The 16,069-nt window shown below is 43.4% G+C and overlaps 1 protein-coding gene across 6 annotated transcripts in view; it reads right to left on the reverse strand.

Moving 5' to 3' along the window:
* Dnah9 (dynein axonemal heavy chain 9) overlaps positions 1-16,069 on the reverse strand; it is a 341,979-nt gene that overhangs the window by 245,134 nt on the left and 80,776 nt on the right. For all 6 annotated transcript variants that reach the window (XM_057773503.1, XM_057773502.1, XM_057773504.1 and 3 more), the window contains 6 exons: positions 15,160-15,290; positions 14,383-14,509; positions 10,797-10,949; positions 9,530-9,655; positions 7,103-7,342; positions 6,327-6,487 (listed from right to left, as the gene is read on the reverse strand). In XM_057773503.1, coding sequence (XP_057629486.1) covers positions 6,327-6,487; positions 7,103-7,342; positions 9,530-9,655; positions 10,797-10,949; positions 14,383-14,509; positions 15,160-15,290 — 938 coding nt within the window. The remainder of the gene's footprint in view (positions 1-6,326; positions 6,488-7,102; positions 7,343-9,529; positions 9,656-10,796; positions 10,950-14,382; positions 14,510-15,159; positions 15,291-16,069) is intronic.

Consider the following 16,069-nt stretch of genomic DNA (forward strand, 5'->3'; position numbering starts at 1 on the left):
TGAAACCTAGCAGGGTATTTTTCCTGGGCAGAGAAAGGAAGTGGGTTGTAACTCTTTCATCTCTAGTTTGCCTGTGAAATGCATGGCACTGACTTAGCTGAGCTCAGGGAAATGGGCCTCATTCAGCATTAACCCCTGGCCTTGCAGGCTCATTTGGCTATCTTACTTTCCCTGAAGATATTGGGACATTGAACATCAAACATGCCACAAGTCAAGAATTTTTAATTCAGGGCATTAAGTGGGCAAAATAAAAGGTAAATATGTAAAAATTGCCATACTTGCAAAAGAAAAGAAAATTAGGATACATCAAGTCAAGTAAAGAATGCAACACCCAAAACAGTAAATGGTGATAAATTGATACATTGAACTGCATCAAAACTCAAAATGCTTGAACTTCAAAAGAAACCATGAAGAAAAAGAAGATTCGCCACAGACTAGAATACCATATCACAAAGATGTGATATAGCAGAGCACAGAATCATCACAACTCCATAAGAACACAGAAGGGGGTTACACCAAAGAAGAAACTTGAACCTTATGAGGAAAATGATAAAAGCTGCTTGAAATTAATAGGCAATTGAAAAATGCAAACTATTACCAGGGTTAGAGAGCCTTTCACACTGACCACGATGGCTGCAATAAGTAAGGCAACAATGACAAGCATCACCAAGGATGCAGAGGCATGGGCATGCCCACACACTGCTAGAGAAAATACAAAATGGTACAGCCATTTTGGAGAAAAATTTGGAAGTTTCTCAAGAGGGCCAAGCATGAAATAGCATAAAATCTAACAGATCTCTATTCAAGCAAAGGAAAAAAAGCACATCTGCACAAAGAATTAGGTGAAAATGCTCACATCAGTAATGTTACAAGGGCCCCAACTAGAATCAGCCCAAGTACCTGCCACTGTCCAGACAAAATATGCTGTGTCCATGGAGTTCAAGCTCAGAGGTCTACATTTGGGGCCCAGAGCTGACTATGCTTCAGTCAGTGGAACACAGCTTCCACATCTGTGCAATACTTCTGTTTTGATTTAAAAGTTGGTTCAATCTGTCTAGAAGTCCAACGCACTATCCACTGTACCACAGAGCCAAGCAAAAGATGAATTCGTCTGGACTGCTATCGGTTGTAATTGAAAATGTTTTGACAAAAAAATTTTTGACTCAAAGTTCTTAACAGTCAAAACATTCCCCAAAGTACTTAAAGAGTTTAAATAAAAAGCAAAATAAAATAAGCTGGGAAAAGATATAGGTAAATGATTATGGTTCTCTTTGGATGGGGGTTTTCGAAATCTATGAGTAATTTATAAAGAACCAGAACCGTGATGGCATAACTCTCAGGAGAAAAAAATCCAATTGCCAGTAAACATATGACTCAGAAGGAAGCCTGTGAGTAATTGAGGCTCAAACCCAAAGGAGAAACAGGGTGACCAGCAAAATAAATAAGGAATACATACAGCTATTTAATGTACTCTGCACTCAACACTTTCATAAACCAGAGAGAGTAGGGACAACACTTTTTTTAAAAAATATTTATTTATTTATTATGTATACAATATTCTGTCTACATGTATGCCTGCAGGCCAGAAGAGGGCACCAGACCTCATTACAGATGGTTGTGAGCCACCATGTGGTTGCCAGGAATTGAACTCAGGACCTTTGGAAGAGCAGGTAATGCTCTTAACCACTGAGCCATCTCTCCAGCCCCGACAACACTTTTTTTTAAATAAAACCAACAGGGGACTGGAGAAATGGCTCGGTGGTTAAGATAACTTGCTACTCTTCCAGGGTACCCGGCGTTAGGATCCCAGCACTAACATCAAGTCATGTGACTTACAGCCACTTTTAACTCCAGCTCCAGGGGATCCAACACCCTACTCAGTTCTCCATGGACACTCCCCTGTACATGTTTGTGTGTACACACATGTACAGATAATAATCTGCAAGTTTGTACCATTTGATTATTTTCTTCCTTGGTATCTCAGAGGAAATTCACACAGAACCTTGGAGGAACATTCACATAAGTGTTCGTAAGGCTTCGTTGTTAACAGAGAAGCTCAGTAATAACTCAGATGCCCCCATCCCATCACATGGTTACGTCACATACATTATGGGACACTTGCAAGCAGGTTGAGAGAGTCAGCTCCTGAGGGTTTTAGAAGAATACTCTGAGAGCATACAGGCAGTTATTGCATGAAGTTTACATGATGAGACATGAACAAAAAACACCCTAGAAAAGCCTCCAAGGACAGACCATGTACAATGTCACTAATGTTCCACTTGGCGAGCCAATGTATTTATTGGGCTTATTTAGAAAGCATGGGGTGTTACTTAAAGGAGCAAAGTAGCCTAGCCACCCAAGAGTCTCACCCCAGCATATATGACTACTTCTAGTAGGTACAAAGATGGAGTTTCCCCCTTAGTTAACCTTCTACAATCTATATGCTCCATCACCTCCAGAGGCCATGGGCAGTTGAGGCAGAACTACAGACAGCTAGAGATGGAACAAGGAGGCAATGCCAATGGACCAGAGCCTGTAGGTCTCTCTCAGGTGGTTAAACTGCTCTCATGAAGACAGCAAGGGCTGCCATGTCCAGAGAAGAGCTATCTGCAACACAGTACTAAGTAAAATGAGAAATCCCCCATGTCTTGTAACAGATCATAATATGATCCCATTCTATCTTCAGAAGTCACATACATAATGAAACCGGTGAACATTGATAGATACCCCCTGGGTACCTTGGCTTCTCTTCTTCAGTTACTAAGGTTTTCCGATTTCCTCTAACAGGAACACTGAAGGAAAACTCCCAGACACTTGCTGGCTCTGCCCTTGTCCGCCAAACCACCTTGAAAGACTCTTGCATCAATTATATCTCACCTACTTGCACTTTTTCCCGAGAAATTAGGAGGTGCTCAACATTGATAAGCAGTTGATTAAAACTACTTAATATAGCACAGGGAAGACAGGGGCATTTGTGTGTGAAGAGGAGGGGAGGGGCTAGGAGGGTCTGGGAAGAGCTCACCCAAGGCTAAGGGACAACCTAGAAGAATTGCTTTTGTTCAGCCTGAGAAAACATTTCCATTTGGTTCTTCAATTTAGTGCTGTACCTGGGTCCGGTGACAGCAACCAACCCTACTTACATATTCAAGTCCCATCCAGGCAGCGGGAAATTCCAAAGGCTTGGGCACAATCAGTCAGATGTACTGTACACGGCTGTGCTTTTAATGAATGTGCAAAGGTTGTATGGATCAATTGTCCCTTTGATTAATTCTTCTGGCAGGAGCGAATTAAATGTCCCCGCGCTACATGCACGTAAAGGCTGAGTGCGCTCTACAATGTGACTTCCTATGGGAGAATAACTGTTTCTTCTGGGTAGAGCGTTTCTTGAGATGATAATTTAAGTCAATGAGAAAGGGACTTATGTAAATATTCAACTCCATACACGGTCAGACAGGCATCTAATGTGCAAAATGAGGTCAAGGTTTACATCGCATTCGCTAATATTTGTGGCAAATCCTCCTTTCAAGCTCTTACTTGCAAAATCTCATGGAAGAGGGGATAAATCCCTGTTTTAAAAATAATTCATTGTTAAACTCTTCTCCCCACTTCATCCTCCCCCACCAAAAAGGCATTGGGCATGAAGGTACCAGAGTCCTCTAAATCCAAAGTACTAATTATCTTCTTCAGCCCCCAGACAAATGTCAAGATCTGGGGAAATAGAGGTCTCATACTTCTTATAACTTGGAATGGCAATGCTGGGTCAATGGAAAGAAAGTAGAGGAATATCCCAATGCTATGGAGAAGCCGCATTCACACCCCAGGCCTTGGAACACATCTCCTGGCATGGGTTTAGAGATTCCATCCCAAGGGCTTGTCAGGGTTGGACACAGTGCTCAGTACTAAGTCCTGAGGGCAGAGCAGCAGAAACCAAAGTCAAGGCTATCATAGGACATGTAATCTAGAGTGGGAGACAGATATTAATCAAATTGCTCAAACATGTGATGGCTTCATTATATTGTTTCAACTGATATAATTTCCCTATTAGCTCATGTGGCAAGCCAGGAAATTCACAGTAAAACAAAACATGCTGCTAGACTTAATTCTAATGATGTATGTCATACTGAGAAGCACAACTCCAGGAGATGTTTGGGAGAATCCGATCTTAATGTGCCTTGAATTGGGAAAAACTTCATCTCTCACTAGAGCAACCCCAGATGTAATGAGTTCAAATAAAACCCCAAGTCAACTTCTTCTTGATATTACCTGTTCTTATGAGTGGAAACTTCTACTCTTAGCCATAATTCATTCATTCATTCATTCATTCATTCAGCAAATGCAACTAGAGTGTTGGTGACTTTTGCACACAAGGTTCCTGATCTTAGACAGAAAGCAAGCAGACAAGCAGATCTTTCCAGAAGGTGGGAAAATTCAGGAGGGAGACCGAAGGGGTTCAATAAGGGCTGTCTGCTTGTATGTACACATCAAATAGAAGAGGCTGCTTTTAGAAATGGTGGTGGGGGAAGGATGAGGGGCCATGGTGGGATGGAGAGCCTGGAGGAAGAAACTCCAGGCATGAGACAGTTGAAATGAACCTCTATTAATGAGTAGAAAGGAAGCTGTATTCAATGGCCGGACAAGGAAAGGGTACGGAGCACTGCAGAAATCTCGGGAGAACTAAAGTTCTCTATCTCAAGACATTTTCCCCATGCCCTCTCCTTTTCATCCCCACTCTGCTGCTGGATAAAATTTTGTAAGGTATGATTTTCATCACTACTGACTGGATAAAGAACATATCTTCTACCCTCTTTAGTCTGACTCTGGTGATTGGCTTCCTTCCACCAAATCAAGCGTCTACGTCTCTCTCCAAGCTCTCGCATTTCCGTGACTCGGCTTTGCAATCTTTCAGAGATGCTTAACTATGAACTATACATCTCTCACTTTGGGCTCTACTTTGACGGTAACTGACAGAAGGACTGAGTGTGGTGGTACAGACTGAGGAAGGACTATCGCACAGCCATAGTGAACCTGAGCTAGATGGTGCCTAAAGAGAAACAGTGTCTCAGAAAAGCCAGACAAACAAAACAGATGCCCGAGTCCCTTTTCACCAGCAAGAGTGATACACTCACGATTTCCACATTGCTTGACGGACACCCTGGCAACCATCAGAAAGTCCCCGCCCCCTCTGGATCCAGCATGTCCCAAAAGGTCCCCATCAGGTACTCTTTGTCATTGCTCAAACCCTTCTAACCATCATTTTCTTTCTGCTGTGATGGGACACAGAGAACAGGCATGTTCTGTGTTCTCCACTTGAAAATTCACAGCAAACGGCTTTAGGCCTTACTCGAGGCCAAGGCAGTGGTTCTCAACCTGTGGGTCACAACTCCTTTTAAAGTCACATATCAGATATGTACAATATGATTCATGTCAATAGCAGAATTACAGGTATGAAGTAGCAGCAAAATAATTTCCTGATTGGGAGTCCCCATAATATGAGAAACTATGAAGGAGCAACAGCATTAGGAAGGTTGAGAACCACCGCTCTAAGGTCTAGTGCTTTCCCCTTTGTTTTCTTCAGTTTTTTTGTCTGTATGTGTTTTAATTCCCCTGCAGGATTGGTGTTTTAGGGTAGGAAATATTTTAGCTACCTAGAAATGTCAGTGACCAGCTCAGAGTGTGGCATGAGTTCATTCATGTATGAGCTAGGATGAAGGATGGAGAACACATACTCCTAAAACACTGAAAGTACTTCAATGGTTATGAACATGTTCCTTATAGTTTTCTATTCTCAGAGAGTGGGAGGCAATGAACAGATGTGCCAGTGGAGAATACATGTGGCATTTTAAACATGAGTGCTTGGGATTGAACTCAGATCCTCCCATTAGCAGGGTAAGTTTGTTCTTCACCAACCGAGATACTTGACTCAACAGACTCAAAACTTTTCATTAGGATCATTTTCTTATCTTCAGAAAAAAATATCATGTGAGGTATAAATTACTCCCCCCAGTTCAGAAGACCAAATGTGAGGTCACTTTTGTCATAGCTAAGCAGATGGAATGTGTTCAGTCTGGTGTTGGAAGTCAGGGGTGTATCACTGTCTTAGTAAATCCTCCAGAAGGTTACAGCTCATTGATTTGCTCCGGGGCTTGTTCAACGAAGACCACCTGACAACCTTTCAAGTCTTGTTCCACAACTGCTGTGTTGAATCAAGTTTTTCCCCCTGAAGCTATGTGAACAAGTAACAGATTATGGCATCCTGATTCTGGGTGATCACTGGCTAGCCTTATCAGAAATAAAAAGGGCGATCAGTAGCGGGCGCCGACCCTTACCTATCGGTCAAAGGTGTGATCACTAGGCGAGGTGTATTCCCCAGGTACTCATAGGAATATAGAAACTGGGCATCACAGATGTTGGCAAAGCAGTGTTTGGCCTCATCATCCCAACGATGGCGTAGCTGTGACAGCCAGAGGAAAGCCTGGGCATTGTCAACCTAAAGCGTGGCGGAGTGGGTGGGTGAGTTAAGTGCTTTACAGATGGGTAGCTCCCTGCTCACAGGACATAGAAGCCTCTGGGTGGCTAGGATGGTATCTGACACTTGAGAGTGTAGGACGTCCTGCCTATAGCACATGCAGGTCTGATTACAGATGTTTCCCAGCTTGCCCTGGGGCTGCATCCAATAATAAATTAATGATAGATGGAAAACATTTTAAGTGGAAGATGAATCTGATCCACTTACCCTACTAAACTTCATAACTGCCTTACACGGTTAAAGAGGTTTTTGATTACTCTGTGGTTGGATAAAACCATTTTACATAATGTGAATTACATGACTATGTCGAGTAGCTTATGTTATTAATTACACATTATAATAAAAGTGGAGTTCCTACTAAGCATATATTGCTTTTCTGCCACCATAAGGTCAAAACATGAGCTGATTAATCATAAATCAAAAGCTACCCCTACACTGCTGTGCTGGCAGTTTTGAGAGGCAGCAGGAACTACCACACTTCTCACCCAGTTGATGTGAGGCCCAGAGCTTGTATTGGAGTGGTTCCCATGGAAATTCTACTTACAACAGAAATAAAACCAGATCTACAGTGCCTACCTTTTGAGCAATCATCTTGGCTACCACATCCCGGGCATGCACATCAATGGTGCATATGGTCATGATCTTCTGTCTGTCGCCCTTGGAGAGCTGACCTATTAGCATGGTGATAAGGGTTTTGAGCTGGGCCACTTGCTTCTTGTAATAGTCCTTCATGGCATTCTCATAGCCTTCCTCCAGTCTGGCAAATGCGATGCCCACCTCTGTCGTCCACCAGATCTGAGTGCAGGTCAGCGCTACCTGTGGCACCAAGAGCTGCTTAGTCAAGTTGTTACCGGGGCTCGTTTCCAAGCAACCCACTCACGGCACAGCAAGAGTTCAGGATGCGACTGTGTGGATGACAGACCCCTTCCCTCCCTCTTCCCTGATCATTGACTAAGGCAACCATATGCTCCAAGTCCTCAGAGATGTGAACTAATTACAGCACAAACAAGAAGGGCACATTCTGCTCCTGGAAGATGGATTGCGGCTGAGAACAGCCAAAGGCTGGCTCTGGCTGATGTCTCTGTTTCTAGGAATAGCTACAGACATCATTCACCTCTCCCTTCCCAGAGATGGCACCTCTGCCACATGTGGGAGGACAACACACCGCCTGAGCATCTCAGTGACACTCAGTCTTTGGTCATTTAGCAGCCCGAGTACTCTAATTCAGTGGTCCACATTTGCTTGTTCTTCCTATTTCCACCACATCTTTAACTTCTCAAAAATCTGTAACCAGAAAATGACTACTTGTGAAGGTCAAGTGGATAACACCAAGATCTAATGTGGTCATTAGGCCTGTATTTTTCAGAGATTAAAAGTAAACATGGAAAAAGCGATTAAAACCAACACTTCTCCTGTTGGCTGTGAACTTGGACATACGTCCTTTTGAGCATTTATAGTGGAGGATTTAATTGTATTGTTCATCTATAGATCCATTAGACTTTGAGACATTGTTCTAGATGCTATATATTTAATAGCAGGGAGCATCACATTTTTAAAATTTTGGCTCTGAATTCTAACACAGTACTTGTGCTATGAGGAAAACCCAAAATTATTCCTTTCATGAAACAGGAATAGTTGCTGTAAGCAGTCCCATTCATTAGGTTACCTGTGTCTTCCTATGAGATTGTGTCCTACTGGAGAATCTCAGAGAAAGGCCTTCTGTATTGGCGCTTTATCAGACAGTTTGATGGGACTCATTTCTCTCTACAGCTTTATTGCTCCATCCTCTCTGTACTCACTCAGCCCTTTCTGCTTTTTTCAGACCCTTCAGCCCACTTCCAGGTGGCCTGGTCCGTGGCACTCTGTTGAAATGGCCTCATTAAACCATCTAGAGACAGACTTTATCCTTGTTTGGCTTGATCTTGTAGAAGTCACTAAAAATTTGTTACCGTTCTTCTGCTACCAACAGCTTGATTTTCATTTCATGATGACCTGGACCTGTCTTCTAAGAAGATTCTTTGTTCCTTTTTCTTTTTGGCCCCTCCTACCTCCTTAGGCTCCTGGTGATGCTGGGGGTTCTGTGTTATACCCTTTCCTCATTTCATCAAATTCCCATAGTCACTCTAACCTGACCCTATGGCTTCAATTGCAATTCCTTGTCTGCAGCCCTCAGATGAACCGGCACTAGTATTGCCCTGTCACTAGAGGGTAGGAAGCATATGCTGCAGCCAGAGACATTAAAATCTTCTTTTGTCTTTTTAATGGAGACTCTCTTGAGAAACACGGGCAGAATTCAGTTAAAATTTGGGATCCACACAGTCTCCCTAATGTGGTCCCTAAGAACCAGCTTCCAGTTTCCCGGACAGATTCTATCAGCTGCTTCCTGCTCCCTCCTCTCTTAGCCTTGCTTCACAGTTCACTTTTGCTTCTGAACCTTTGTCTATGCCCTTCCCTATATGGGGTACCAAGCCCCTCTTTATTTAGCTCCCTAACTCCTGCTTCAAATCTTGGCTTAAATCTATCCTCAGGAACATAGTCTCAGACCTCACTAGCAAGTCTAGGCCCAGGGAGCCAGGCCTACCCTGGGATCACACTAGCCATATTTACAAATGACTGGGCTCTACGGGAGCCTGTGAACTCAGCAGGGCAGGTTGCCACATCTTGTCTCCTCACCAGGCTTCCCCTCTCATAGTCAGCAAAGAGGGGCACACACAGTGTAAGGGGACTCCAAGGCTTTGTTTGTATCTTCTTCCTACAGTCAATGATACAGATCCATAACCCAAATTCTCCAAAGCAATGATGGAATTCAGTCATGGCTGTCAGTGCTTCTGCTCTGTCTTCTGGCCCTCACAGTGATCTAGGATTCAAACCCTAAAGCCCTTCCTATGGAGAAGCACAGGGGTGGTTAGCATGAGGCCCTTCAGCCTCAGAAGGCCCACACAGGCTGTTGGGAGGAGAAAGACAGATGAGGATAGGGCCAGGATGGTCCAACTGGAAAAATACCTGAGCTGGGTAATCAAACAGCCACTGTTCCCTGGACTTTTCCTCGTAGGCAGTTACGGCTTCTGTCATCTCGTGCCTCACGGTGGCTTTCATGTGACGAAGCACGTGGTTCAACCATATTTCAACCTGGAAGACGAGCTCTGGCTTAGACACCACAAAGCTCAGAAAGTTTGATTGATACTGTTTTCTTTCACCCAGCCGGAGGGAGCGAAGACAAAGGAGCTCCAGCATGGTGCGCAAACCAGATGCCAGAAGGAAAGGGCAGACATTGTGCATTTGTAAGCTGGGGTGTGAAGAGTGGGAGCTGATGTGGAACACAGAAAAGGGGGCAACAGGTGAAGGGGTGGAAGGATGCTAATTAGAGCTCATACAAAGAACCCTAAATCTGGATTGAGGCAGATTTAGTTAAGTTGATTCTCACGGATTTGTCTACATAGCATAGAAAAAAGTTAGTTAGGTTTGAGTTTCTCCGTTGAATGCTTTCTGGTCTTAGTCTATTAAATGAACGTATTCTGAATTGAAAACTCAAGGTTGTCAGCTACTTGCATCTAACAGAACTTTGGATTCTTTTCTGATAAGAGAGTTTCTCTCCAAGTCTATGAGGGAAGGTAGACATTTCTGGAAGCCCATCTTGTGCAGGCCTTATCTGCATGGGGATAGAGCCCCCCGGAACCATACTTGGCTGTATTGCTGTGAATAAATGAGCAGGGAAGAATTTTGTTTCAGGGGTGCTGAAGGACAGGGAGGGTGTAAGGAAGGAACTGTCCCATGGTTGTGTGCCTGTTGGGTGTGGGGGCTGAGGTACGGTGGGACTTCCTTGAGCAGTGGAAGCATAATCGGTTCTCTGAGGAAAAGAAAGGAAATGACCCTGGGGTGTATTTGCAAAGAGAGGCGATATCTCAGAAAAGCATAATTCTTCCTGAAGAAGGGGTCCGAGTTTCAGATTCCCCCGTGGGGTGCTCCAGGGGTTGCCATCTTAATATTCCCTGCGCTGTCAATCATCTTGCAATCCCCTCACAGCTGACTGCAGTGACTGTTTGCATTTTATTCTTCCCAGCACTGGTCTCTACTAAATAAGGAAATAGCAATGCTGACATATGTTTTTCTCAGAGAGGAAGGCCCCAGAGGAGCTCCAGTGTGGACCCCTAGCAAGGAAAGCCGCTTCTTCAGGTCCCAGGCTCTAGCCTGAGGGAAACTGATTTTCACTGAATTTGGTTTGGAGGGGAAGGGATGGGTGAGATGTGAGGGGGAAAGGGCTGTCACTCACCTGCCCACTGCAGTCACAGGGTTCACTGAAGGCCACATATTCCTCTTCTTTGCTGTACATGCCAAGACTTGTCTTGGTTGGGTTCTTACTGGCGTCTAACTGGAACTGCATTTTGGCCATGTTGTCAAAGAGCTTGGAAAGATGGCGTTGAACCTTAGAAGGGAAACCAGGGCAAAGGATTCAAGAGGATGCACAGGGAGTTGATTATAATTGTTACCATAGCCTGCCAGGGAGCAACTCTTACAGGACACAGAAGGGCAAATGTTAAGCCTGTGGGAGGAAGGTTACAGCGATCGTGGAATTATGAAGATAGGGACCACGTGAACTGAAACAGACACAACCAAAGGAATAAAAACGAGCAGGAACAGTGCCACCACTGTCGTTCCATCCCTGGAGCCAGTGTCCTCTCCTGGAAGTAAACAGGAGCAAACCGGAACGAGTGCAAGGAAAAACACTGATGCATTTGAGACTTTGAAAAGAGAAATAAACTATCACTTGGTTTTGCTTTCATTTAAACACAAGGAACATGAACTCTTTAAACCACAGGATAAAAGATTGGCTGGCAGGGAAACAAAGGGAGCAAATGCGAAGTCAATTTACAAGGTATTAACAGCACTCAGGGGTTCAACTGACACAGAAAACTAAGCGCAGTACAGAACTTCTGAAGAATGCCAAGGAGACAGACCAAGAGCTAAGTCTACACTCAGAGAAGAGGGTGCCCACAGCCCAAAGGAGCAGACCCCAGTTTCCAGATGTGTGGTGAACTCAACAGGGGTGGGGCCGCTCGGTGGAGTAGAAATTCTCTCAAACAGCGGGAGAAAACTGTCACGATGACAGAAGCCATGGTTTCCAGAGAAAAGAAAGCATCAGGTGTCACAGAAAAATAGCAAAAGAAAGCAAATACATAAACAAAGATATATATTGAGCATTATTAACATAAATGTGGATTTCTACAGACATATAGAGAAAAAGAAATTCCTGTTCTGATAATTTCTACATCAATCCATTCGCTCACACAAAGGAGGGGTTAGAAAATATCTTTACTGTGCTTCACTCTCTACGGTATGGGAAGGGGTGGATTATTGAAAGAGTTACTAGAACCAAATGAGAAACAAATCAAAAGAAATGTGTAAGAATGAGTACCGTGGGTGCTAAAGGTGTAGAAAGAATGGATCTTATCCCTTCTATAAGCAGAATTAGTACAACTGTAAACAGAAGGTTGATACGTGCCTGGGCTACTTGGAAAATAATTCAATCTACAGAATAAGAACAGAAGGGCCACAAACGCAAAGGCGATATCTTTTTAACACTTGATTCTTCTTAACAAGCGGAATAAGACCTGCTGGAGCTGCTTTTTGGCTCTGCTGGAGGAGCGCTCATCCATGGCTGGTGGCGATGCCAAAGGGACAGTTCCTGTGCAGTGAAGCATTGGGGTGCTAACAAGGCTTCCGTGTATTTACTCTTTGAGCCAGAATTCTCTAGGAATATCTCTAGATCTAGAAGACAGATCTCCAAAACACAAGGTTACCTAACGCCACCTTATTTGATTGGAAAATAATAGTCATATAATGACCAGACTATGACATACCAGCATAGAGTATGATGCAAATGTTGAAATGGAGAGAGCGCAGATTAATATGGAATGATTTCTAAGGTATAAAATGGAGGAGGAGGAGGAGGAAGAAGATTAAGAAAGAAAGAAAAAAGGAAGGAAGAAAGGAAGGAAGAAAGGAAGGAAGGAAGGAAGGAAGGAAGAAAGAAAGAAAGAAAGAAAGAAAGAAAGAAAGAAAGAAAGCACAATTCTAGTAGGCAGAGAGAGGCAGGAAGATCACAGGTTTAACGTCAGCTTGGACTATACAGAAGATTCTGCTGACCCCATAAAGACAAAGTTCAAACAAATTCTGCAACCCGCTACCTTTTGTGTGGGAAAGAAGGGGTGGTGAAGGAACATATCTGACTGGATACAAATCTTTACCTGCCTGTTTGTGCAAAGATGAACATAGGCAAGACAAATCAAGACCCAATGAAACTCTCTATAGGGAGGAGGAAGGGCAGACAGAGGCGGTGGGAGATAAGCAGAGGAAGAAGGGACAGTTCTTGGAGACACATAGCTTTTGACATGGTTTGGCTCTTGGAATCAAGTAAGTCTTCTACATAAACAGTATAGATGTTTGAAAATAACCAGCCTAAATCAGAAAAAAAAAACAGAAAAAGGAGAAACAAATAAACCTCTTCGTATTTCAAATGAATGACAAAGTCACACAGAAGGGAGGAAGGGAATTGAGTCAAGTGACTTGTCACTCCAGTGTTTCAGCTGCATATCTTCAGTCTGAGGCAAATTCAAAGATCTCCAAACTCATCCCAGCATGGGAGCAGAGGGTGCACCCCAGCATTTCGGAGGAGATGCAGGCTGCATGGTTCACAAGACCACACCCTCTCATAACGTCACTTGGGAAAGCCTTCCAAAGGCAAAGCCTGCAGATCCATGTGGATTCAGGCAACCAGACGTTCTGGAGACAAAGAGAGGGGCTGTGTTTGTAATAGATCGTCGACAGGGTTCTGCTACGTCTTCACGTTGAGGACCAGTGCCTGTTGGCACAAACACCAAAGGAGCATCACCTTGTGTTTCAAAGACTGACCATGTAAGGTAGCAGACTCCACTTTCACAGACAAAAACTTGTGAAGAAAGAATAGCCTATCTGGCCAGTAAGGGACTAGAATTAAAGGAGAAAACTAAGTGTGGAATTCCTCACTATGCTTTTTTGATCAAAACACCCTAAGGCCCAATCAATAATGTCTCAACTTAAAACCTTGTAGAAACTATTGATACCATTTTTCTTATTTGTAATTGACACAAATGTACATAATCACTGTACGGATTTATGGGGTCTTGCATGACACTTCAATACATCTATCTAACAAATATGATCAGGTCAGGGTGATCGAAACATCTATCATATCAAACAATTTGTTCTTTCTTATATTGGGATTATTGAAATTCTATTAGTTTTCTTGAAATATGTAAACAGTTGTGTACTACCATTATCTTACTGTGCTGTAAGATCTCTCAAGTTATCCCATCACGCCTAATATAGTACCCATCACACACACCAGCCATCCCCTCTACCTCTCTGGTAACCAACGGCCTTCTCTCTACTTCTGTGAGATCAACTTCAGCTTCCCCGTGTGACAATTGTCTTTCCATGATGGTTTTCTCTCATTTCATATTATATCCTCCAGCTCCATGCGTGCCCTCCGACCAGTGGCAGAATGCCAGGCTTCTTTATATCGCTGTCACTATTGACCACGATTGACTGGATGGCTCTTCAGAACCAGGTTGAAGGCATTCCTGATACAGGCTTAACTTCATGCTCTTTTGCCACTCCACTTCTGTTTCAGCTGCTGGGGAAGAGGTGGTGTGTGTGTGTGTGTGTGTGTGTGTGTGTGTGTGTGTGTGTAAAAGCAGAAGGAGGCAGAGATCCCTAAGGCAACCTGGTTCTGAAATGCTTGTCTGCTCCCTGAGCATAAGCTTCTGCTGGGTGTGCTCCAGCCCTTCAGATGGTTTGAAAGATGCTGCCCAGCTTACCTGTTGTGGGGCTGTGCCATTGGAAAGGATGTCCAGCAGATCAGAGGAGGACAGGAAGTAAAACCGAGGAAAGGCAAGTCTTTTGGTGTCTAGGTACTCGGCTAGGGCTTTCTCGCATAGGCACAACCTGAGGGCACAGAACACAGGTTCTCCTAGTTTAGTGTAACGAGTACAATTGGCCCCGAGTTATACATGCATTACCTACATACAAACACAGTCAGTTCTCAGTGTCTGTAAATTCCCCTGCTGAGGGTTAAAGAACTACAGATTGAAAATATTTGGGAACATTTTTCATGCGTTTTAAACACACACAAACATTTTTGGTCATCAATCCCAAAATGATATGACATAATCATTTACAAGGCATTTGTTTTGAGTTAGGTATTGTAGATAGGCTAGAGGGGACATATAAGCCACGGGAGGACTACACAGCTTATATGCAACAGAATTCTGCATAAGGAACTTGCAGCTGCAAACTTCTGTATATCTACAGGTTTGTCTCAGCAGCATTTCTGAGTGGATGACTGAAGGATGACTGTATTTGCCATATATGGGATATTTTCAGATTTAAGAACAACAAATACCTAGAGATATTTGTAAATGGACATATCTGTTCACATCTGTATCAAAACTCCTGATGGTAGCATACTCTCTATTACCCAACCCACAGGGAAAGCAAAGACCAAGCATGCTCTCATTGACAGGCAGTTAGCAAAGGTCAGAGACAGAGAAGGGAACTTTGCATCCTCCCACAGCAGGGCTGGCAAGCCCATCTACCTGCTCTGAAGATCCTCCAGCTTGTCATAGAGGCCTGGTTTATTCGTGGCTTCCACCACATTTGGGGTTTTCTCAACATCACAGGCCAGCTTTCTGAAGTTAGAGTCAATGCCTTCAAATCTCTTAGAGTCCTAGAGATGAAGCATATAGAAAACAATAATCAATATTTGTCTCAGCTTGGCCCTTGCAGCCATTTGAGGGCAGAAATCAGTCCAATCCCAAGAAGAGACTTGGGCAAGGAAGAACATTTGGATATGTTAATATTGGTACCCTTTTTCTTTTGTTTATACAGGTGACCTGCCAAGCGATATTTTCTGTATAAGAAGCTAAAGTATTTTAAAAGAAAAAATTTTAATTATTTAATTCACTTAAAAAGTGCAGGAAACTTTAATTAGGAAGGAGAAAGAAATGTAAATATAGAAGGAGGGTAAACTATATCTCAAAGAGTGATAAGGAATAATTTAACTATCTGCCCATACATACCTATAACATAGTTTAAATGAAATTTTCCCATATGAGCTAACAATGCTCACCCCAGAAGTCATAGACTATCTAACAAAACCACCAATACCAGGCATGAGAAGCCCTCTTTTGAGTTGGTCAGGATTGTCCAAGAAACCCCGAAAAACATTACAGTCATTTTTGTAGATGCCCTACATTGCCCTCTCCCTCTCTAGAGGTAGATGATAAGCTCTTATTGCTAAAGACACCATGGCCTTCAGATACACTGGAGTGAATCTGACCCAAAAGCCTCCTCTTTGAGGACTAGCCTTCATGGTACCAGAAGGTGCTGCATCAGTTCCCAAGGGAGGGAAGAAATCAGCCATCCTTCTCAGAGATGGCCCTTATGAGCTCCAACAACAACCAACATGGTACTACAACCTTAAACATGCAGTAGTGGTGAGAATAC

Source organism: Chionomys nivalis, chromosome 7 (assembly GCF_950005125.1).
Source record: "Chionomys nivalis chromosome 7, mChiNiv1.1, whole genome shotgun sequence".
Lineage (NCBI taxonomy): Eukaryota > Metazoa > Chordata > Mammalia > Rodentia > Cricetidae > Chionomys > Chionomys nivalis.